The sequence below is a fragment of the Scyliorhinus torazame genome, chromosome 21 (assembly GCF_047496885.1).
Source record: "Scyliorhinus torazame isolate Kashiwa2021f chromosome 21, sScyTor2.1, whole genome shotgun sequence".
NCBI lineage: Eukaryota > Metazoa > Chordata > Chondrichthyes > Carcharhiniformes > Scyliorhinidae > Scyliorhinus > Scyliorhinus torazame.
Window position 1 is genome coordinate 71,985,792 of NC_092727.1, and position 16,755 is coordinate 72,002,546.

Consider the following 16,755-nt stretch of genomic DNA (forward strand, 5'->3'; position numbering starts at 1 on the left):
TCATCGATGCGCAAAACTATATAGTTTTGCGCATGTGCACCGATGATCAGACGCACATGCGCAATGCGGCTGCATTCGTTTTTGCGGCCATTTTGAAGGCCGCTTGCATCTGGCGTTATTAAAAGCCGGCTGCTACGGCTGTTGCGCGCGGATTTGTGCGTTCGGGAGCGCCGCGAAGGACGGCTCCGCAACCCTCCCAACACCCGCCTGTGACCTACCCGCGGGTCGCGCCCCCGAGTTTGACAATCTCTGACCTGGTCCATCTCAGACACTTCCCTTCCCTTCCTTGATCTTTCTGTCTCCATTTCTGGCAATAGACTACTAATATCCACTTCAAGTCCACTGACTCCCACAGCTATCTGGACTACAGTTCTTCGCACGCTACACCCTGTAAGGACTTTATTCCTTTCTCTCAACTCCTTTGCCTCCGTTGCATTTGTTCCGATGATGCCACTTTCCAAAATGGTGCTTCGAAAATGCGTTCCTTCTTCCTCAACCGTGATTTCCCACCTATAGTTGTTGACAGGGCCCTCAACAGTGTGCAGTCTATCTCTCGCGCCACTACCCTTGCCCCCTTCCCTCCCTCCCAGAACAAGGATAGAGTCCCCCTCGTCCTCACATTTCCAGCCTCCGTATGCAAAGCAAAATCCTCCACCATTTTCGCCAACTTCTGCGTGATGCCACCACCATACACATCTTTCCTTCACTCCCTCTTTCAGCATTCCGCAGAGACCGTTCCCTTGGAGATAATCTAGTCCACTCCTCCACCATACCCAGTACCTCTCCCATCACCCATGGCACCTTCCCATGCAATCGCAGAAGGTGTAACACCTGCCCCTTTTCCATGTTAAACATCCCAGGCCCAAAACACTCATTCCACATTAGGCAGCGTTTCACTTGCACCTCTTCCAATCTGGTCTATTGCATTCGCTGCTCCCAATGTGGTCTCCTCTATATCGGAGAGACCAAACGCAGAGTGGGTGATCGCTTTGCTGGGCACCTTCAGTCTGTGTGCATTCAGGATCCTGACCTTCCTGTTGCTTGCCACTTTAACAAAAGACCCTGCTCCCATGTCCACATGTCTGTCCATAAGACCATAAGTAATAGGAGCAGAATTAGGCGACTTGGCCCATCGAGTCTGCTCCGCCATTCAATCATGGCTGATATTTTCTCATCCCCATTCTCCTGCCTTCTCCCCATAACCCCTGATCCCTGAAATAGGATTTCGCTGGAAATTCTATGGTGAGTAACTCACGACCCCCTAAAGCCATCTACAAGGCACAAGTCAGGAGTGCGATGGAATACTCCCCATTTGCCTGGATGAGTGCAGCTCCAACAATGTTGGCCTGCTACAATGTTCCAGTGAAGCTCAACGCAAACTGGAGGAACAACATCTCATCTTCCGGTTAAACACGCTACAGCCTTCTGGTCTCAACATCGAATTCAACAACTTCAGATGATTAGCTCGACTCTACCTAGACCCATTTGTTTTCATCCCATTTCATTTCAACTGTCTCTTACCATTTCTTTCTTTCTTGTCTTTCTTAATATATATTTAATCCCCCCCCCCTCCCCCCCAATCTTATCCACCTTTCCCTCCTCCCACATCTCCATCTGTCACAGTTTAGTCTCTGATGTTAGTTTCTCTGCTGTTTGGCCTCTCCCTCCTTTTGTTCTCTCTGGGAATTGCCATTAGCACTCTTTTCCCTTGGTTTCTGTGGCTATTAGCACCCCGTTTCCTTGTGTCTCTGTGGCTACGACTCATTTTTCATTCTCACTCCACAGTATAAATATTACCCACATTCTCTGACTGTTAGCTTTGACAAAGAGTAATTGGACTCGAAACGTTCGTTCTTTTCTCTCCCTATGCTGCCAGACCTGCTGAGATTTTCCAGCATTTTCTCTTTCGCTGGAAATTCTATGGTGAGTAACTCACGACCCCCTAAAGCCACAAGGCACAAGTCAGGAGTGCGATGGAATACTCCCCATTTGCCTGGATGAGTGCAGCTCCAACAACACTCAAAGAATTCTGCAATGTCCAGATCAAAACAGCTCACTTCATTGGGATTCCATCCACAAGCTTAAACTTTTACTCTTGCACACAGGTGTGCAAGATGCTGCAGTAATTCGGTGAGGCTCCTTTGACAGATGATGTAGTGTACATAGAGTCCCAAAAGTGTTTAATGAAGTGTCACTTAATAAGCTTGTCAGTGGAGTTAGTCTATGGAAAAACAAGTGACAATGGCAGCATTGATGCAAAGTTGACTGAGTGACAGGAAATAGAGAGGAATGATAAAATGTTGTTTTTCAGGCCGGGGAAGATTTATAGTACCCTGCTTTAAAAAAAAAAATCAGTATTAATGACTTAGACGTGTGGTTTTATGGGGCACAATTTCAAAATTTTCAGATAACAAATGAGGACAGTAATAGGCTTCCAAGATGATGTAGACCCACTGGTGGAATAGAAGGTGACCTTGCAGATGAAGTTTGATGCAGAGATGTGTGAAATTATATGTTTTGATAGGAAGGACAAAGAGAAAAAATATAAAATAATGATTACAATCCTAACAGAGGTGCAGGAGCAAATGTGTGCACATCATATGAACAAGGAGCAGGAGAGGCCATTGAATGTGGCAGAGCTGTTTCGAGAAAATGATTAATATTGCAGAAACGATCCTGGGCTTTATAAACAAAGGCATGGAAAACAAAATCAAGGAATTTATGGTGAACATTTATAAAACACTGGTTTAGCCTCAACTGGTGGATACAGAACTGGCTAGGCCATAGAAGGCAGAGGGTAGCAATGGAGGGATGCTTTTCTAATTGGAGGGCTGTGACCAGTGGTGTTCCACAGGGATCAGTGCTGGGACCTTTGCTCTTTGTAGTATATATAAATGATTTGGAGGAAAATGTAACTGGTCTGATTAGTAAGTTTGCAGACGACACAAAGGTTGGTGGAATTGCGGATAGCGATGAGGACTGTCTGAGGATACAGCAGGATTTAGATTGTCTGGAGACTTGGGCGGAGAGATGGCAGATGGAGTTTAACCTGGACAAATGTGAGGTAATGCATTTTGGAAGGGCTAATGCAGGTAGGGAATATACAGTGAATGGTAGAACCCTCAAGAGTATTGAAAGTCAAAGAGATCTAGGAGTACAGGTCCACAGATCACTGAAAGGGGCTACACAGGTGGAGAAGGTAGTCAAGAAGGCATACGGCATGCTTGCCTTCATTGGCCGGGGCATTGAGTATAAGAATTGGCAAGTCATGTTGCAGCTGTATAGAACCTTAGTTAGGCCACACTTGGAGTATAGTGTTCAATTCTGGTCGCCACACTACCAGAAGGATGTGGAGGCTTTAGAGAGGGTGCAGAAGAGATTTACCAGAATGTTGCCTGGTATGGAGGGCATAAGCTATGAGGAGCGATTGAATAAACTCGGTTTGTTCTCACTGGAACGAAGGAGGTTGAGGGGCGACCTGATAGAGGTATACAAAATTATGAGGGGCATAGACAGAGTGGATAGTCAGAGGCTTTTCCCCAGGGTAGAGGGGTCAATTACTAGGGGGCATAGGTTTAAGGTGAGAGGGGCAAAGTTTAGAGTAGATGTACGAGGCAAGTTTTTTACGCAGAGGGTAGTGGGTGCCTGGAACTCACTACCGGAGGAGGTAGTGGAGGCAGGGACGATAGGGACATTTAAGGGGCATCTTGACAAATATATGAATAGGATGGGAATAGAAGGATACGGACCCAGGAAGTGTAGAAGATTGTAGTTTAGTCGGGCAGTATGGTCGGCACGGGCTTGGAGGGCCGAAGGGCCTGTTCCTGTGCTGTACATTTCTTTGTTCTTTGTTCTTTGTTCTTTGATCTGATTCTGGGCACCACACTTTAGGAGGGCTTTCAGGAGGATGCAGAAAAGATTCACGAGAATGGTTGTAGCGATCAGAAACTTCAATTGTGCAAATAAACTAGAGAGGCGAGGGCTCTTCTACTCACAAAAGAAAAGGTGGAGAGGAGATTTGTGAGAGGTGTTCAAAATCATGAGGGGTCTGAACAGAGAGTAACTTAGGAGAACTTGTTGGCATTGTTGGAAGGGTTGAGAACCAGAGGACAGTTGATTGGTGAAAGATGCAATTGTGACATGAGGAAAAGCTTTTTTTTTACACAAGTGATCAGGATCAGGAACGCAATGCTTCAGTGTGTGGTGAAGGCAGATTCAATTGTTGCTTTCAAAAGGCAATTTTATAATTATCTGAAGACAATAAATTAGCAATTAGAAGATATTAGAAAACACTTCCGGGTGCGGTGATGACCAGCTAAGTCGCACGTTTCGGCAGCTCCCGGTGGAAAGGACTTTTGGGCTCTTGATAGGAGCCCCAACGGCAATTTTAACGGCTAAAAACACTGTGCGGTAAACCAGAAGGGAATCCCCCCTGGACACGGATGGAAAAAGGAGAGGAAAGTGGCCGGATTGCGGTGGATCCTCTAGAGCAGCGGCAAGGAAGGCAAGCACAAAGCAAGATGGCGTCGGAAGGAGGCAGTTTAATATGGGGCCCTGACCAACAAGAGTTCCTGCGGCGTTGCGTGGAAGAACTTAAAAAGGAGATGAAGAAGGAGCTGTTGGATATTACAGGCGATTGAAGGGCTAAAGGAGGAGCAAAAGACCCAGGAGCAGGAGCTTCGGGTCGTGAAGGCAAAGGCTGCTGAGAATGAGGACGACATACAGGGCCTGGTGGTGAAGACAGAGATGCACGAGGCACAACACAAAAGATGTGCGGAAAGGCTGGAGGTGCTGGAGAATAATGTGAGGAGGAAGAATTTAAGGATTCTTGGTCTTCCCGAAGGTGCAGAAGGGGCGGACGTCGGTGCATATGTGAGCACGATGCTGCACTCGTTAATGGGATCGGAGGCCCCGACGGGCCCGTTGGAGGTGGAGGGAGCCTATCGAGTTATGGCGCGAAGACCGAAGGCTGGAGAAATTCCTCGAGCCATAGTGGTGAGATTTCTCCGATATAAGGACAGAGAGATGGTCCTCAGATGGGCAAAGAAAACTCGGAGCAGTAGGTGGGAGAACGCGGCGATCCGCGTATATCAAGATTGGAGTGCGGAGGTGGCGAGAAGGAGGGCAAGCTTTAATCGGGCCAAGGCGCTGCTGCACAAAAGGAAGGTTAAATTTGGAATGCTGCAGCCGGCAAGACTGTGGGTCACACATCAAGGGAAACACCACTACTTTGAAACGGCAGAAGAGGCGTGGACATTTATTGTCGAGGAGAAACTGGAATAAGTGGGCTAGAGAAAGAACGTTTGGGACAAAGTGGTGGGGCGAATATGTGGGGTGAAGAGGGGGGGAAAAGGGGGAAGAGATGATTTCCCAAGTTGTTAATCCTGCGACCCTGTAACTTTTCTCTCTTCCCCATGCCGTGGGGGAGGGGGGGAGGGAGGATGAGGAGCTGGGGGCGCCGGCCATTGGGGGCGGGGCCAAATGGGAAGCGCGGGCTTTGTTCCCGCGCTACGGTAATCATGGCGGGAACAGGGAAGCAGGAAGGAGGGGGCCTCGCACAGTGGGAGCCGAGGTCACGGGGGGAAGCCGAGGTCGGCCAGAGTTTGCTGACTTCTGGGAGCAACATGGGGGGTGCAATTACGCTAGTGAGGGATCTAGCGGGGGGGTGGGGGGTGGGGGTGGGGGGTTAACTGGGTTGCTGCTGCTGGGGAGAAGGGGGAGCTGGTATGGGGTGGGGTGATCGGGGCGGGAGGGCGCCGTTGGGGGGAGATATGGCTACGTGGGAACCGGGTGAGGAGCTGGATTGAAAAAGGAGATGGCTAGTCGACAAGGGGGGGGGGGTAAAGAGCCCCCCAACCCGGCTGATCACGTGGAATGTGAGAGGGCTGAACGGGCCGATAAAGAGGGCACGGGTACTCGCACACCTAAAGAAACTTAAGGCAGATGTGGTTATGCTGCAGGAGACGCATCTGAAACTGATAGACCAGGTCAGACTACGCAAAGGATGGGTGGGGCAGGTGTTTCATTCGGGGCTAGACGCAAAAAACAGGGGGGTGGCTATACTAGTGGGGAAGCGGGTAATGTTTGAGGCAAAGACCATAGTGGCGGATAGTGGGGGCAGATACGTGATGGTGAGTGGCAAATTGCAAGGGGAGGCGGTGGTCTTAGTCAACGTATATGCCCCGAACTGGGATGATGCCAACTTTATGAGGCGTATATTAGGACGTATCCCAGACCTAGAGGTGGGGAAGTTGGTAATGGGTGGAGATTTTAATACGGTGCTGGACCCAGGGCTGGACAGATCGAGGTCCAGGACCGGAAGGAGGCCGGCTGCAGCTAGGGTGCTTAAGGACTTTATGGAGCAGATGGGAGGAGTAGACCCCTGGAGATTTAGTAGACCTAGGAGTAAGGAGTTTTCGTTTTTCTCCTATGTCCACAAAGTTTATTCACGGATAAACATTTTTGTTTTGGGAAGGGCACTGATCCCGAAGGTGACGGGGACGGAGTACACGGCTATAGCTATTTCGGATCACGCTCCACATTGGGTGGACCTGGAGATAGGGGAGGAAAAAGAACAGCGTCCACCCTGGAGAATGGACATGGGATTATTGGCAGATGAGGGGGTGTGTTTAAGGGTGAGGGGGTGTATTGAAAGGTACTTGGAACGCAATGATAATGGGGAGGTCCAGGTGGGAGTGGTCTGGGAGGCGCTGAAGGCAGTGGTTAGGGGGGAGCTGATATCTATTAGGGCACATAAAGGAAAGCAGGAGGGTAGGGAAAGGGAGCGGTTGTTGAAAGAACTTCTGAGGGTGGACAGACAATATGCGGAGGCACCGGAGGGGGGACTGGACAGGGAAAGGCAAAGGCTACATGTAGAATTTGACTTGTTGACTACGGGTAATGCAGAGGCACAATGGAGGAAGGCACAGGGTGTACAGTACGAATATGGGGAGAAGGTGAGCAGGTTGCTGGCCCACCAACTGAGGAAAAGGGGAGCAGCGAGGGAGATAGGAGGGGTGAGAGATGAGGGGGGAGAGATGGAGCGGGGAGCGGAGAGAGTGAATGGAGTGTTCATGGCATTTTATAAAAGATTATATGAAGCTCAGCCCCCAGATGGGAAGGAGAGAATGATGTGCTTTCTGGATCAGCTGGAATTCCCTAAGGTGGAGGAGCAGGAGAGGGCGGGACTGGGAGCACAGATTGAGACGGAGGAAGTAGTGAAAGGGATTGGGAGCATGCAGGCGGGGAAGGCCCCGGGACCAGACGGATTCCCAGTTGAATTCTGTCGGAAATATATGGACTTGCTGGCCCCGCTACTGATGAGAACCTTTAATGAGGGGAGGGAAAGGGGGCAGCTGCCCCCGACTATGTCAGAGGCAACAATATCGCTCCTCCTAAAGAAGGAAAAAGACCCGCTGCAATGCGGGTCCTATAGGCCTATTTCCCTCCTGAATGTGGACGCTAAGATTCTGGCCAAGGTAATGGCAACGAGGATAGAGGATTGTGTCCCGGGGGTGGTTCATGAGGACCAAACTGGGTTTGTGAAGGGGACACAGCTGAATACAAATATACGGAGGCTGCTAGGGGTAATGATGATGCCCCCACCAGAGGGGGAAGCGGAGATAGTGGTGGCGATGGATGCCGAGAAAGCATTTGATAGAGTGGAGTGGGATTATTTGTGGGAGGTGCTGAGGAGATTTGGCTTTGGAGATGGGTATATCAGATGGGTACAGTTGCTGTATAGGGCCCCGATGGCGAGCGTGGTCACGAATGGACGGGGGTCTGATTATTTTCGGCTCCATAGAGGGACGAGGCAGGGATGTCCTCTGTCCCCGTTACTGTTTGCACTGGCGATTGAGCCCCTGGCCATAGCATTGAGGGGTTCCAGGAAGTGGAGGGGAGTACTCAGGGAGGAGAAGAACACCGGGTATCTCTGTATGCGGATGATTTGTTGCTATATGTGGCGGACCCGGCGGAGGGGATGCCAGAGATAATGCGGATACTTGGGGAGTTTGGGGATTTTTCAGGGTATAAATTGAACATGGGGAAAAGTGAGTTGTTTGTGGTGCATCCAGGGGAGCAGAGCAGAGAAATAGAGGATTTACCGTTGAGGAAGGTAACAAGGGACTTTCGGTACTTGGGGATCCAGATAGCCAAGAATTGGGGTACATTACATAGGCTTAATTTAACACGGTTGGTGGAACAGATGGAGGAGGACTTTAAGAGATGGGACATGGTGTCCCTGTCACTGGCAGGTAGGGTGCAGGCGGTTAAAATGGTGGTCCTCCCGAGATTCCTTTTTGTGTTTCAGTGCCTCCCGGTGGTGGTCACGAAGGCTTTTTTCAAAAGAATCGAGGAGAGTATTATGAGTTTTGTGTGGGCCGGGAAGACCCCGAGAGTGAGGAGGGAATTTTTGCAGCGCAGTAGGGACAGGGGGGGCTGGCACTACCGAGCCTAAGTGAGTACTACTGGGCCGCCAATATTTCAATGGTGTGTAAGTGGATGGGAGAAGAGGAGGGAGCGGCGTGGAAGAGATTGGAGAGGGCGTCCTGCAGGGGGACTAGCCTACAAGCTATGGTGACGGCACCGTTGCCGTTCTCACCGAAGAAATACACCACAAGCCCGGTGGTGGTGGCTACATTGAAAATCTGGGGGCAGTGGAGACGGCATAGGGGAAGGACGGGAGCCTCGGTGCGGTCCCCGATAAGAAATAACCATAGGTTTGTTCCGGGGAAAATGGATGGGGGATTTGGAGCATGGCAAAGAGCAGGGGTAGCACAATTGAGAGATCTGTTCGTAGATGGGACGTTTGCGAGTCTGGGAGCGCTGACGGAAAAATATGGGTTGCCCCAAGGGAATGCATTTCGGTATATACAACTGAGGGCTTTTGCGAGGCAACAGGTGAGGGAATTCCCGCAGCTCCCGACGCAGGAGGTGCAGGATAGAGTGATCTCAGAGACATGGGTGGGGGATGGTAAGGTGTCGGACATATATAGGGAAATGAGGGACGAGGGGGAGATCATGGTACATGAGCTGAAAGGGAAATGGGAAGAAGAACTGGGGGAGGAGATTGAGGAGGGGCTGTGGGCTGATGCCCTAAGTAGGGTAAACTCATCGTCCTCGTGTGCCAGGCTAAACCTGATACAATTTAAGGTGTTACAAAGGGCGCATATGACTGGAGCACGGCTCAGTAAATTTTTTGGGGTGGAGGATAGGTGTGCGAGGTGCTCGAGAAGCCCAGCGAATCATACCCATATGTTCTGGTCATGCCCGGCACTACAGGGGTTTTGGGTGGGGGTGGCAAAGGTGCTTTCGAAGGTGGTGGGGGTCCAGGTCGAACCAAGCTGGGGGTTGGCTATATTTGGGGTTGCAGAGGAGCCGGGAGTGCAGGAGGCAAGAGAGGCTGATGTTTTGGCCTTTGCGTCCCTAGTAGCCCAGCGCAGGATACTGTTAATGTGGAAGGAAGCCAAACCCCCGGGTGTGGAGACCTGGTTAAACGACATGGCAGGGTTTATAAAGTTAGAACGGATTAAGTTCGTACTAAGGGGTTCGGCTCAAGGGTTCACCAGGCGGTGGCAACCGTTCGTCGACTAACTCACAGAAAGATAGAGGGAATGGAAAAGAAGAAGACAACAGCAGCAACCCAGGGGGGCGGGAGGAATCGGACGGACTCTCAGGGATGTTATTGTATATGTATAGGCACTTGTTTTAGGTAATGTATATTGGACTGTTAGATTGTATCTTTGGAGAGTATTTATTTTTGACAAGGCAGTTGCCATTTAGTTTGGTTTTTGTTTCTGTTCATATATTATTTATTTATTTGTTTAAAACTGGCCACTGTTATTTATATTGCTTTATTGTTGTTTAAAAGAAACACTACGTACTGTTATGTTTGGCCGAAAAATCTTGAATAAAATATATTTTAAAAAAAGAAGATATTAGAAAACTTGTAACATTGGTAAATGACAAATCAATTTCACTGTAAATAAGAGTGAGGTGATACATTTAGGACTACAAGTAAGGCGGTTATATATTCCTCTAGAATATACAAATCCAAATGGGGCAGTGCTGCAAAGGGATACTGGATACAGAAATAGATCAATAAATTTTGAAACAGAAATTTTATCAACAAAGCCATAAAAAATTCAAAGAAAGCATTATGATTCATTTCTAGAGGGACAGAATTCTGAAGCAGAAAAAATTATGTTAACTTTATATGGAGCCTTGGTTAGGCCACATTTACAGTTCTGAACTCCATATCACAAAATGTACATAGAAGCAAGGATGATTCTGGAACTGGAAAGGCCGGAACTCTTTATTTTAGAAAATGCAAGATGGCAAGGTGACTGGGAGGGAGTTTTTAAAATTACAAAGGAGTTTGATATAGCAGGGGCGGGATTCTCCGGAATGGAGGCAGAGTGTTCGCGCCGTCGTGAACGCCATCGAGGTTCATGGCGGCACGAAACGGCCCCTATCCCGACCGATTCAGGGCCCGATAATGGGCTAGGAGCGGCGCCGCATCATTGACGCGCGCCAGGCCTTGGCGCCGCATAAAGGCGGCGCCGCATACATGACCCGCCCGGCGCCGCATAACTGGCGTCACCCGCACATGCGTGGTTGGCGTCCTCTCTGAGTCCGCCCCGCAAGAAGATGTCTGACGGATCTTGCGGGGCTGCGGAAGAAAGGAGGTCCTCCTTCAGAGAGGCCGGCCCGACGATCGTGGGCCAGACCCCATTTGAGGCCACCCCCGGTGCAGGATCCCCCCTCGCCCCCCCGCAGGCCGCCCCCCCAGCGTTCCCGCGCTGTTCCCGCCGGCAGCGACCAGATGTGGACGACGCCGGGGGGAACCCGCCATTTTGGGCAGGCCGCTCGGCCCATCCGGGCCGGAGAATCGCAGGGGTACCGATGAATCGCCATTTTGGCTGTCTCGGGCGATTCACTGTACTGCGCCGCGCAAAACGCGATTGTGCCGATTTGGCCACTTCCGTGAATCGCGGAAGGGCGTCGGACTGGCGTCGCGGGAAAATTTAGCGACCCAGGCGATTCTCCGAACCGGCGCGGGAGCGGAGAACCGCACCCTCTATATAGAGATGTTTCATCTTGTGGGCAGTCAATAACTAGGGTTCATAAATGTATGATAGTCAGTCACTAATAAAAGGAGTTCAGTAGAAACTTGCTTACCCAGAGAGTTTAAAAAAAATGAATTTATAGAGTACCCAATTCTTTTTTTTTCAATTAAGGGGCAATTTTCATAGATAGAATTTACAGTGCAGGAGGCCATTCGGCCCATCGAGTCTGCACCAGCTCTTGGAAAGAGCACCCTACCCAAGGTCAACACCTCCACCCTATACCCATAACCCAGTAACCCCAACCAACACTAAGGGCAATTTTGGACACTAAGGGCAGTTTATCATGGCCAATCCACTTAACCTGCACATCTTTGAACTGTGGGAGGAAACTGGAGCACCCGGAGGAAACCCACGCACACACGGGGAGGATGTGCAGACTCCGCACAGAGTGACCCAAGCCAGAATCGAACCTGGGATCCTGGAGCTGTAAAGCAATTGTGCTATCCACAATGCTACCGTGCTGCCCCTAATTTATCATGGCCAATTCACCGACCCTGCACATCTTTGGGTTGTGGGGGCGAGACACATGCAGACACGGGGGAATGTGCAAACTCCACACGGACAGTGACCTGGGGCCGGGATCGAACCTGGGTCCTCGGCGCCGTGAGGCAGCAGTGCTAACCATTGCACCACCGTGCCACCCACTTACCCAGAGAGTTGTGGAATTTGTCACCACATTGAGGAATGGTTGAGGTAAATAGATGCATTTAAGGGGAAGCTAGATAAGTACACAAAGAAAGGAAAAGAGAGGGATGGTCTTGACGAAGGATGGGAAGAGGCTTGTGTTGACAAGAGTGGATGCTGAAAGGATATTTCCTCTAGTGGGATATACTGCGGGGGGGGGGGGCGCACAGATTAACAAAGGGTCTCAAATTTAAGACATGAGGGGAATCATTTTCTCTCCTAGCGTCATGAGTCTGTGGAACACTCTTCCCAGAGAATGCTGGAGGCAGGGCCATTGAATATCTTTGATGCTGAATTAGATAATTCCTTGACTGGCGAGAGGGTGGCATAGTGGTTAGCGCTGCTGCCTTACAGCACCAGGGACCCAGGTTCGATTTTAGTCTTGATTGTGTGCAGTTTGCATGTTTTCCCCGTGTTCCAGTTTACTCCCAGTCCAAAGGTATGCAGGTTCAGTGGTTTGGTCATGATCAACTGACCCTTAGTGTCCAAAGATGTGTAGGTTAGATGGGGTTACAGGGATAGGCGGGAAAGTGGGCCTAGGTAGGGGGCTCTTTCAGAGGGTTGGTGCTGACTCTAAGGGCCGAATGTCCTTCTTTTGCACTGTAGGGGTTCTATGGAGATTCCAAGGGCACATGGGGTAGGATGGAAAGTGCAGCTGAAAACACAACACAATGATCATACTGAAAGCCCAGTGCCCTACTCCTGTTCCTAGTTGGTATGTAAAATAAACACCACATGGACCATTTGGGTCAAAGGATCTGTTTTTGTGCTATGAGCTCTTAGGCAATTTGCTGGGGCTGACAATGCTGGGAGTATGAGGTTTAATGCTGCCACCTCAAGGTGAACCAGATGAGTAGTAAGTCAGTCAGTAATAAACCCGAGTCCACAAAGCACCATTGACATCGCTCTCCCTGAGCGAGCAACATAACAGTCGGCGGCGCGTTCGAAATCTTACTTGCCCTTCCGTGCCTCAGTCCAGTTACACACAGCCGCCCCACTTCAATCAAGCCCCCAGGTCAAGCCAGGCAGGCTGGATGCCTGTTCCCCGCCCCGGGCCGGAGCCCAGGCCTCGGACCCCCCGGCCACGTGACGGCGGCCCCATTGTCAGGGCAACAAGGCGCTAGGGGCGGGGCTACACCCATAGCAACAGCCGCGGATAACAACCGGCGGAGTGAGAGCGGCCCCCCAGGCGGCAGGTGAGGCCAAAGCGTCCGGGTCCAGGACGGGGCTCCTTCCCCCTGCACCCCCACAATGTCCAACTCTTTCCCTCACCGCTGCTGCATTGTCCGGCTGTTTCCCTGCAGTCACACCGGGATAACATTGAGAAAGGGGGGAGGATATGGGCTATTGAATGGGGGGGGGGGGAGGGGTTTTTACAGTGCAGAAAGAGCAGCCTCCCTCAGCCCAGTTCAACCTCCCTCAGCCCAGTTCAACCTGTCCCCTAACACCGCCTTATCCCTACAATTAAGGAGCAATTTACCACGACCAATCCACCTAACCTGCACATCTTTGGACTGTAGGAGGAAACTGGAGCACCGGGAGGAAACTCACGGGAGAACGTGCACACCGAGAGTCACCCAAGACTGGAATAGTACAGGGTCCCTGGCACTGAGGCAGCAGGACTAACCATTGTGCCATCCATGGGAGTTGGGGGGCAATGATTGGGGTTGGGGCATGGGGGGAATGGTTGGGGCATCGGGGAATATGTGGGATTGGGGAGGTTGGGAGGTGTGGTATTGTGGGTGTGGGGGGGATTCAAGGGATTTGGGGGTGTATAGGGGATTTTGGGGGGTATGGTGGATTGGGGGTATGGGGAATTGATGGGAATTAGGGGCATGGGATGATTTGGGAGATTGATGTGGATGGGTGAATTGGGGGTGGAGATGGTGGATTTGGGGATGTGGGAATTGAGATGTGGGATTGGGATGTGGGGTATTGTGGGGGTGAGTGATTGAGGATTGATGTGAGGTAGAGGATTCAGAATTGACGGGTGGTGGATTAAGGGAGGCTTAGTATTGAGGGGCATGGGAATTGAGCAGGATTGGGTTGTGATTGGGCTGGGGGATTGAGGGGGATGGGAATTGGGCATAAACATGGGTTTGAATTTAGTAATGGACATTGTGTGCCGTGAGGGATCAGTCGTTGGAGAGGCAGAATGGGTCAAGAATCACCGAGTTGAAAAAAGGACAAATTCAGAGGTGAAGCAAGTAATCAGAGAGGACAGGGTGATGAAAGTCGCAAAATGGAAAGGGGGAGAAATGGGTGGAGCTGGATGTTCAGTAGGGCAGTCGATAGTTCATCAAGCCTGGACAAATCTCTTGATGTCAAGCACTGCAGAGGGTGGGGCCCTCAGTCTGAACTGGTGCAATCACACCATGTGCCAGAGTTACAAATGAAAGCTGATTCCAGCGCAGTGGCATTAGGCAATTCCTTTGGTCAGCTGCATCTGTGTTAGTCTCCAAACTGACTGGAATACACCATGCCCTAAACTGCTGCTAATGTGTGACTTTCCTCCTATTTTGTGCAGTCACTGCAGATGGCGGAAAGCGAGACCCTCGATTTCAAAGCACTGGAGAGCGAGTTACAGACAGCCTTGTTCCTTGATGAAAAATACAAACGTGAAAATGATGCAAAATTCAGGGCCATTCATCAGAAAGTGGGATCATATGAGGAATTCAGGTAATATGAAATTTAATGACTCCAGTGCAATGTTGCACATGACATTCAGACATTGATGCTAAGAGGTTGGGAGGTTTACTGCAGAGTTCTGCAGAATGCTTCTGTTGCCAATGTTAAGCTAAATGCAGTGAATGGAAATACTAAGACATTGATTACTATATGCAGATCACTAGCCAGATACCCAGTATGCCTTATGTCTCACCATTCAGTCAGAAGGTCAAATAGAAATTGAAACACCTGAATTTCTGCACCATGAAACAAAGAACAAAGAAATGTACAGCACAGGAACAGGCCCTTCGGCCCTCCAAGCCCGTGCCGACCATGCTGCCCGACTGAACTACAATCTTCTACACTTCCTGGGTCCGTATCCCTCTATTCCCATCCTATTCATGTATTTGTCAAGATGTCCCTTAAATGTCACTATCGTCCCTGCTTCCGTAGCGAGTTCCAGGCACCCACTACCCTCTGTGTAAAAAAACTTGCCTCGTACATCTATTCTAAACCTTGCCCTTCTCACCTTAAACCTATGCCCCCTAGTAATTGACCCCTCTACCCCGGGGAAAAGCCTCTGACTATCCATTCTGTCTATGCCCCATATAATTTTGTAGACCTCTATCAGGTCGCCCCTCAACCTCCGTCGTTCCAGTGAGAACAAACCGAGTTTATTCAACCGCTCCTCATAGCTAATGCTCTCCATACCAGGCAACATTCTGGTAAATCTCTTCTGCACCCTCTCTAAAGCCTCCACATTCTTCTGGTAGTGTGGCGACCAGAATTGAACACTATACTCCAAGTATGACCTAACTAAGGTTCTATACAGCTGCAACATGACTTGCCAATTCTTATACTCAATGCCCCGGCCAATGAAGGCAAGCATGCCGTATGCCTTCTTGACTACCTTCTCCACCTGTGTTGCCCCTTTCAGTGACCTGTGGACCTGTACTCCTAGATCTCTCTGACTTTCAATACTCTTGATGGTTCTACCATTCACGGTATATTCCCTACCTGCATTAGACCTTCCAAAATGCATTACCTCACATTTGTCCGGATTAAACTCCATCTGCCATCTCTCCGCCCAAGTCTCCAAACAATCTAAATCCTGTTGTATCCTCTTGACAGTCCTCATCGCTATCCGCAATTCCACTAACCTTTGTGTCGTCTGCAAACTTACTAATCAGGCCACCGCCTGTAGAACCCCTGCGCAGACCCCCTTAAGGCAAACTTAATCCTCTCCAGCTTTATGAACCCAGCCAGGTCGTTTATCCAGGCCTCCACGCTAGGGGCTTCGCCTCCTTCCACATTAGCAAGATCCTTCGCCGGGCTACTAGGGACGCAAAGGCCAGAATACCAGCCTCTTTCGCCTCCTGCACTCCCGGCTCGTCCACTACTCCAAATATTGCTAGCCCCCAGCTTGGCTTGACCCGGACTTTCACCACCTGAGATATTGCTCCCGCCACTCCTCTCCAGAACCCCTCCAGTGCCGGGCATGACCAAAACATATGGAAATGGTTCGCTGGGCACCCTGAGCACCTTCCACATCTGTCCTCTACCCCAAAGAACCTACTCAACCTCGCCCCCGTCAAGTGCGCTCTGTGAACCACCTTAAATTGTATCAGGCTGAGCCTGGCACACGAGGAGGAGGAATTAACCCTACCCAGGGCATCAGCCCACAGACCTTCCTCGATCTCCTCCCCCAGCTCCTCCTCCCATTTACCCTTCAGCTCTTCTACTAGCGCTTCCCCCTCTTCTTTCATCTCTTGGTGTATTGCCGACACCTTGCCCTCCCCGACCCATACACACGAGATCATTCTGTCTTGAATTTCTTGTGCCGGGAGCAACGGGAATTCCCTGACCTGTCGCCTCACAAAAGCCCTCACCTGCATATATCTAAAAGCATTTCCCAGGGGTAACTCAAGCTTCTCCAGTGCCCCTAGGCTCGCAAATGTCCCGTCAATGAACAGGTCCACCATTTTTCTAATCCCCGCCCGTTGCCAGCACTGGAACCCCCCCGTCCATCTTCCCCGGGACAAACCGGTGGTTACCCCTGATCGGGGACCACACCGAGGCTCCCACTGTGCCGTCTCCACCGGCCCCAGATCCTTAACGTTGCCGCCACCACCGGGCTCGTGGTATACTTTGACGGCGAGAACGGCAGCGGTGCCGTCACCAATGCCCCCAAGTTCGTTCCTTTACAGGACGCCATCTCCATCCTCTTCCATGCCGCCCCCTCTCCCTCCATGACCCACTTGCGGATCATCGCCAC

At 50.5% G+C, this 16,755-nt stretch overlaps 1 protein-coding gene and 1 long non-coding RNA gene across 3 annotated transcripts in view; one reads left to right on the top strand and one right to left on the bottom strand.

Moving 5' to 3' along the window:
- Window positions 1-12,902, bottom strand: part of LOC140398352 (uncharacterized) — a 36,316-nt gene extending 23,414 nt beyond the window's left edge. Inside the window, exon 1 of the long non-coding RNA XR_011937459.1 lies at window positions 12,769-12,902. This is a non-coding gene — a long non-coding RNA (uncharacterized lncRNA). The remainder of the gene's footprint in view (window positions 1-12,768) is intronic.
- The window catches only part of dnaaf19 (dynein axonemal assembly factor 19), a 58,547-nt gene continuing 54,674 nt past the window's right edge, over window positions 12,883-16,755 (top strand). Inside the window, exons 1-2 of one of the 2 annotated variants that reach the window (XM_072486940.1) lie at window positions 12,883-13,009; window positions 14,341-14,492. In XM_072486940.1, the coding sequence (XP_072343041.1) occupies window positions 14,350-14,492 (143 nt within the window). In that variant the 5' untranslated portion in view covers window positions 12,883-13,009; window positions 14,341-14,349. The remainder of the gene's footprint in view (window positions 13,010-14,340; window positions 14,493-16,755) is intronic. The other variant, XM_072486939.1, reaches the window with a different exon arrangement.